This window comes from Mytilus trossulus, chromosome 2, assembly GCF_036588685.1.
Source record: "Mytilus trossulus isolate FHL-02 chromosome 2, PNRI_Mtr1.1.1.hap1, whole genome shotgun sequence".
NCBI classification, from domain to species: Eukaryota; Metazoa; Mollusca; class Bivalvia; order Mytilida; family Mytilidae; genus Mytilus; species Mytilus trossulus.
This window is the reverse complement of record NC_086374.1, coordinates 43,453,863-43,462,300: the sequence shown is the minus strand read 5'-3', so window position 1 is coordinate 43,462,300 and position 8,438 is coordinate 43,453,863. Positions and strand designations below refer to the sequence as shown.

At 31.7% G+C, this 8,438-nt stretch overlaps 1 protein-coding gene across 1 annotated transcript in view; it reads left to right on the top strand.

Annotated features, from left to right (window-relative positions):
- Positions 1-1,945: 1,945 nt before the first annotated feature.
- The window catches only part of LOC134705785 (fibroblast growth factor receptor-like), a 50,699-nt gene continuing 44,206 nt past the window's right edge, over positions 1,946-8,438 (top strand). Inside the window, exon 1 of the mRNA XM_063564501.1 lies at positions 1,946-2,028. Within this exon, the coding sequence (XP_063420571.1) occupies positions 1,958-2,028 (71 nt within the window). The 5' untranslated portion in view covers positions 1,946-1,957. The remainder of the gene's footprint in view (positions 2,029-8,438) is intronic.

Here is an 8,438-nt window from a genome sequence, read left to right as displayed (position 1 = left end):
ATGATATGTTTAAAGTATAATACTATTTATACTTATCATTGTTGTTTTTTTTTTTAATAGCACCAATTGAAAATATCAACGGACGTACATGTACAACAGGGGAATGAACTAAACAAAACATTTGTTTCCGCAAATTTACAAATCTTACATCGTTTGGTTATTTAGACGATTAAATATACTAAATGTATTTTCAGCCTTGTATCACCATCATTGGAGATCTGATGGATGATATCTATCATAGAGTTGTCACTGCTTCAGACGTATTTAATATATATTTAATACACACATATATCTATACATACATAGAGGTTTCACAAACCACTATTTTAAGGAGATATATAATATTCTTAGATATATTATTTGTTAACGTACTGGTAGCCAGGTATGATCTCTGTTGTTCATCTCATAGAATTTTTTTCAGTATAGAATAACAGGGTAGTGCCTAAAATTTAATGCTTAAGAAGTCCAATAGTTGAAGTAGAGTAGTTTGGTATTTTAGTTTAAACTCTTACATTTTCAGGGCATATAAATGTTGAAAATATGCCGCACAGTCCTATATGTTGACTTTAAAAAAAAAAGCTGTGCATGTCAGCCTTCTGTTCTGTGATATAATTTTAATCGAAACTTCATAGTAAAAGTGGCACAGGTGAAGCCCCAAAGGGAGTTTCTATGGGAAATTGCATTTTCTATATTTACAGAATTGCAACCTACAGACAACTTAGTTGTGAAGTTTTTTAATATCTATGTCAAACTGACCACATGAATCTTCTATTTAGCCGATGATTTATGCAAAAATGAGAAGTTTAAAGTGAGAAAACTTTGACGCAGAAATCAACAACTATAGGTCACCATACACCTTCAACAATGAGCAAAACCCATACAGCATAATCAGCTATAAAAGGCATCAGATGACAATGTAAAACGATTCAAACCAGAAAACTAACGGCCTTATGTATATAAAAAAACAACAAATGAACGAAAAAACAAATGTTTAAGACATAAACAAACGACAACCACTGAATTACAGGCTTCTCAATTGGGACAGGCACATACATACATAATGTTGCGGAGTTAAACATGGTAGCGGGACCTCAACCCTCCCCTAGCCTGGGCAGTGGTATAACAGTACAACAGAAGAACAAACTATAAAAACCAGTTGAAAAAGGCTTAACTCATCAGATGGACAAACATACACGTGGACATAAACATTTATCACAACTTAAAATCAAATTGCTGTAAAGTTTTGTGAAAATACATGTTTATAATTTTTGTGTATCGAAATGTATGACAAGCGATTATTTAAATCTCTACCAAAAGGCAAACTTTGTGAGCGTAAAACCATTGTTGTCTTTTGCCGATAAAAGTGTAATGGATTCTGAAATAAAGATTTAAAAAATAAATGGAACAAACTAGTCAATGAACGTCATGGTGTTCAAACTATAAGACACCGGCTTCAGATAGAGATTGATTGGTGTTTCCTAAACACCTCATTTACACAAACTGGCTACATTGCTGGGACAAATGCGATAAAAAATACATATTAAGGAACACTTACTAACGATCGTCACTGAACTCCAGTCCTCTGAAAAATATTAAAATTCTATAAGTTGATATCATTATGTCTTCATTAATCAACAAAGCAATTTTTTTTGAGGTTTTTGAGGTTGGTTCTTATTTTTCACATGTTTTGAATTTATTTTTTTAAATTCGGTCCTGAGGGAGGATATTTCTTTCTGAACTCGAACAGATATAACCTTGTTCTTATTTGAAGTCTGTTCGTCAATAGTAAATATCAGAGCATATACATGTATCTGTCACCAGCAAACAATGACTGGAAATGTAAAAGATTAGATTGTAAGATAATGGTTTCCCCACACTTTAAGCCCTTTTAAAGTACTTAGAGTGAACACTTATTAGACCTTCGGTTTAAATCAATACTATTTTAGTCAACAAAAGTATGGCGAAGATATCACAGAGTTGGCTTCAAGGAATAATATTTCTTTCGTCTTTTCATTTTTTGTTATGTGGGTGAGTACAATCATTTTTTGCTTTGTAATTTTTCAATAATTATTTTGTGTTTTATAATCATAGTTTGTAATTTGTTTTCATGGTAATAAATTGATCGCTCAAAATAAACTTTTTTTTGAAAGGTTAAATAGTTTCATGTTGAAAAAAAATCTTGATTTTTGAATTCTATCTGTTACCGATTGACTAATTAAATGTTGTTGCAATTTTCATGCTTTTTTTAACCTTTAATTTCCATGAATAGTATATTAGCGATGAAGGGAATTTCAAAAACATTTGCATATGGCCTGGACATGCTGAACCTACATTAATGAAAGAAAGATACTATTTTCATTTTATTATTTAGTCTTTACTACGAAAACATTATTATTAACAATGACTTAAATTCAATGTTTAATCTCTTGTTTATCGTTGTCCTTGGCGCAATTTAAGGGATATGCTTATGGCATTATTATGATTCAACCGAAATAACCTAAGATCATCCCAGGTTTGTTTTCCTTTTTTCAAGTGGGGGGGGGGGTCGTATTGCTTAGTCTTTATGTTTCTTTGTTGTGTATTTTGTCGTATTGCTTTATATACATATATATATATAAATCGCAAGTAAACTGACAACGCTATAGCTAATAGCTATATATATATATATATTAGCTATAGCATTGTCAGTTTACTGCGATTTATGAGTATGATTGTCCCTCTGGTATCTTTCGTCCCTTTTTTCTCAATATACAGACAACATTGTATTATACAATTTCATATTGCTAATTCTATTAACTTTTCTGTATATTTTTTTGTTTTGTTGTCTTTATACTATTATTTCAAAGCTGTGTTACTAGTAAAGAGTTTTATTGTTGTAATTTGTTTTATGTACATATACCGTTTAATGTGTTTCAACTTTTGATTGTGCCATTTGGTTAGGGACTTTCTGTTTTGAATTTGCCTCGGGAGTTTAGTATTTATGAATTTTTATTTTTGTTAAACAACGTTTGTCGTTAGTCTGCTGGTACGACAGCATGCAGCCATGTCGGTATAGACGGTCCCTGTACTGAGACGTAAAATTGACATGTAAATGAGATACAACAATCCTTCTGCAGATCCTAAGGCATTGAAAATTACTATGGCTATGACTATGATTAAGTTCTGGGATATTTGTTGACATTCATGAACGAATGTCGGAAAGACATTATTAATGTTTTAAAAAATAGTTCTCCCAATTGTCTTGCGGCTTGATAACCATGCACACTTGTGTATCTTCCGCATATCAGCGGCATGTCATGCCATGACGACGGCATATTTAACCTATTGGTTTCAAGAAAAGACATAAAAAAAATCCTCCGGATCGAAATGAAAAGCTTTATTACTTCAAGTCAGCATCACCAAACAATGTATCAAACGACGGATCCAGAATGTTCAAATGAGTACGATTGTCTAGATTTTCATAATCTAAGGCCCATTATTCCGCTAAAAGTCGGTCAACCGGAGCTATATTTTAGGCCAGCTCAAGATCTCCAGGTATTTTAATTTTAAATTACACAAAAGTCAAAAGGATCTATATTCAGCATTGTGACAGTAACCATTAAGTCTATATTCTTGTGTACAATTTGGAAATTAGTATGGCACTCATTATCACTGAACTAGTATATATTTGTTTAGGGGCCAACTGAAGGACGCCTCCGGGTGCGGGAATTTCCCGCTATATTGAAGACCTGTTGGTGACCTTCTGCTGTTGTTTATTTCTTTGGTCGGGTTGTTGTCTCTCTGACACATTCTCCATTTCCATTCTCAATTTTATCATAATAGCTGTTCATTGTAGAAAAAAAATATTCTACATGTATACCATTATATCGTCAGGAACATAAACTATAAAATATTTATACCAGCGGAAATAATATTCCAAAATAGTTATTCATATGGAACTAATATTATAAAGGAACTTCCATTTATTTCGTGACATTGCTACTCGTAAAAGGAAATGTGTAATTCATTCATGAAAAGAAGAATTTATAATTTTCTTTATCAAAAAGGAGTTATTTCAAAGATATGATAAGTAAATATTTCCTTATAATATTATCTACTGATACACATTGTTCTTATCTCAAGTATATAATATAAAAGACAAAATTTGTATACACAATAGAAAATACAAAGTACATAAATGGAGTTGATTTTAATGTATGTGATAATTTTTCAGTTTCCTTAAAGTGATCATTACACTAGCCTGACGCACAAATATATGATATATATACAAAACGTTTCACATACATAAAAAAAAAGCTTCATTGTTTGTATTTTGTTTTAGACATTTGAATAAAAATTGCATTGCATTTCATGAATTATCATAATCAAAATCCTAGATTTAGTTACGCATTCTTTTGATATTTTGCAATATTTATTGTTTTACAAGAAAAGAAATATCGTATCTAGAATTTAAAAATAAAAAATATCTGCATTTATGACACCAACAAGTATTATACTCATTTCTGATTTTTTTTCTAGTTTTGCGATACTCAATTTTGAACAAAAATCCCCTATTTTCGAAAAAATAATTCCCGTTAAACTTCTCCCACTTGTTTGCAGTATATAAACAGATTGGATAGAAGTACTTTTTCAATACAATAGTGACACTTTCCGTTTGGGGCAATTTGTATTGTGTAATTTGGCTTCCGTGTAAGTTATAGCATGAAGTAACTTTCATTGAAGTTGTTTCGATTTCCTGAAAGCTAATTCTAATCTAAATTACCCCAAATAGATTTTAATAGTAGTTTTTTCTTAAATGTTTATTCAACTTGAACTGACAATTTAGAGTTGGAATATTTTCATAAAAGTATTTTTTTTAAATCACCATAAACTTGTTGTTTTGTTTCTAAAATGACAGGACTTTATTCTTTTTAAAGGTTTACAAAATTGGCTTTGTGAGATAGTTTTGGTTTCTTAAAGGTCATTTTGCTCTGGGGTTAATGACGCTTAGGGTGACTATATTGTGCCATCCCGTTCCTTTTATTTTTTATCAAGCAGAAATTATCTGGTTTTTTTTCTGACTGCAATGATTATTCGTATAACCAGGTGCCCTCTTTTATTAAAAAGCTTAAATAACTTATTGTGATATGTAAATTGTTTGAATTTTCATTTGTTTCTGTTTTGAAATGTTCCCATAATGATTGCATCCTAAATCATGCTTATTAATTCACATGCACCCCGTGTTACACATAGATGTGTCTGAATCATGCTTTATAATCAAACCTTAAAACTTGTTGAAAATTTCTAGAAAAGTATTAAAGGATTTATTGTTATAACGGTCCCATATATATATTTTTTTTTAATATTTCAATGGAGACAAAAATCGCATGATTTTAAGCATGAACCTTGACAATTGCTAAATAAATTTTACTCTACACGGACATCATTCTTGAAAAATAGTTTTGAGTTTTCTGCAAGTCAGTTCAGAATCTAAACTTATTTTATTCAAAATTTATACATTTTTTTTTAATATCTCTAGTATCCAAACAAGAACATATAATAAAGTTAGTATCATATTTTCCGTCTAGAGACCTTAACCAGTATTCACCTATTGCATTCCATTATTCCCAATACAATTATGTTTTCTGTGTAAACAATGCTTTACATATTTTTTACCTGTTTTGATTTTATAAATATATTTAAGAAGATGTGGTATGAGGGGCAATGAGACAACTATCTATCTAAATGTGTAAAGGAAAGTACGGTCTTTAACACGACGCCTTGGATCACACCGAACAGCAAGCTATAAAGGGCCCCATCAATGACAAGTGTAATACAATTCAAAAAGGAAAACCAACTGTCTAATCTATATAAAAATCAAGAAACTAGACACACTAAACAATGGTAAAAAGGCAATGTAAAGAACAAACTTGAAGAGCATTGAGGACCAAAAATTCCTAAAGGTTTTGCCAAACATAGCTTAGGTAAACTATTCCCGAGATAGAAAAGCCTTAGCATTATTTGAAAATTCGAGGTTTTATTAACAGTTAAACAAACTCATTTTAAGACCAGGATTATATTTTGTATTTACGCCAGACGCGCGTTAATTTATAACTACAAACATATTAATGATACCTCAAGTCAACACAGAAGTGCTGTCTACTAGGCTGGTGATACCCTCGGGTTTTCAATATCCACCAAATCAATAAACGACAACCACTGAACATCAGGTTACTAACTTAGGCAAGTTTTCTACAAATACAACGGGTTAAAAAGTTTAAATAGGTACCAACTTTCACAATTACATAAAACAACAATAGTGTAACATCACAACATATAAAGACACAATATGAAATATCAATTGAAATGGTCACATTCAATCAAAAGACATATTAACACAAACCAGTGAGACCATTTCAAAAGCCACTCCATTTTAGACTCGTCCTAAATCAGAAAACTGATGTACAGTAGTTGTCTTTTGTTTATGTGGTTCTCGTTTTGTGAAGTTTTGACCGTTGGTTTTCCGGTTTGAATGGTTTTACCTTTTCATGTATTGGGCCCTGTATAGCTTGATGTTCGGTGTGAGCCAAGGCTCCGTGTTGAATTCCGCACTTTAACTGATAATTGTTATTGTCTTCTTATATCAATATATACTGAATGAATAAATATGATCTATGGCAGAAAGTGAATACAATATCAATAAAATAATAGGCTAAATTCAAATAGACAACCGTAACATTAAAAAAAAATGCCACTCCTATGAATAATGTACACAGGTTAATGAACATAATTTTGTACAGTAATGGAGATAAGATATTTCTATGCCGGACCTACGGTAGAAGGGGTATTATGTTTTCTGGCTTATTCGTCCGTTCCCTCGTCAGTCCGTTCGTCCGTCTGTACCGCTTCAGGTTAAAGTGTTTAGTTGTGAGAGTAGTTGATGAAGTTGATGTACAATCGACTTGAAACTTAGTTTACATTCCTTATGATATAATCTTTCCAATCATAATTAAGTCTTTCCACTTTTCTGTGGAAAGACTTATTGTTTTTCTTCTGATTATTATTTTTTTTTTTCGCCATATTTTGTTCTTGCGATAAATGTTTGTTTCGCAATATGTCGCTTAGATATTTCTCATATTGTATCGTATAGTTTTTGCGCTTTTAAATTTCACCCTGCTAAGCCGAACCATTTTCTTTGTAAGAGTTATCTCCCTATTCACTGTTTATCATCTGTGTGCATCTCCTTCGTAACAAAAAAATATAGCGACAAAATTCTTTTTACAAATTGTTCGTTACATCCTCAGAAAAGTTTGGCTAATTTGGATCGAAGCGATTTGATGAAATTTTATAGGAGTTATCTATCTTTACGGAATAAATTTGTCGGTTTTTTTTAACTCATAAACCGTTAACCGTATAACCCTGGAATATTTTTATTTGAGTCCCCTGATTCCTAACTTAGAAAATTAGGTCAAGGTCAAAGGTCAAGGTCATATTTTAGATTGTCATATGTCTTTGATTTCCCTATAACTCTTGAACGGTTATAGATACAAAAAAATTAAGCAGTGAAAAATGCTTGGTACTTCAAGGGGCAACTTTTTTACATTATGACTATATTGATTTTACAATCATGTAAGGACATAACTCCCATCGATGGTTTTTAAAAAGCTATTTTTAGGCAAAACTCTTAAACAAAAGGTCGTTGACCCATAGGGTCTTTTGCAATGACCTTGTGGAGCAATGACCTTGACAAAGGTTACAAGGTCAAAGGTCAAGGTCATCAAATTATGTGGTTTTGGCACTATTTAAACAGTTTTATGTTTTTTTGAATTTCAACCAACCAACCAACCAACCAACCAACCAACCAATCAATCAATCAATTAATCAATCAATCAATCAATCAATCAATCAATCATGATCATGACCAATCAACCAATAATGATCATGATCAATCAATCAATCATGTTTCCGTCTCATGTGTTTATTATAGGGTTCAAGATCTTCTTCGTTTCTTTTTCGCTGTTTCAATTGACACTAACGAACGTGTTTAACCAACCAACCAACCAACCAACCAACCAACCAACTAACTAATCAATCAATCAATCAATCAATCAATCAATCAATCAATCAATCAATCAATCATGATCAATTAATCATGTTTCCGTCTCATGTGTTTATTATAGGGTCAAAGATCTTCTTTGTTTCTTTTTCGCTGTTTCAATTGACCCTATCCAACGTGTTTAACCAACCAACCAACCAACCAACCAACCAACCAACCAACTAATCAATCAATCAATCAATCAATCAATCATGAACATGATCAACCAATCATGTTTCCGTCTCATGTGTTTAATATAGGGTCCAAGATCTTCTTTGTGTCTTTTTCCGTGTTTCAATTGACCCTATCCAATATGTTTAACCAACCAACCAACCAACCAACCAACCTACTAACTAACCAACTA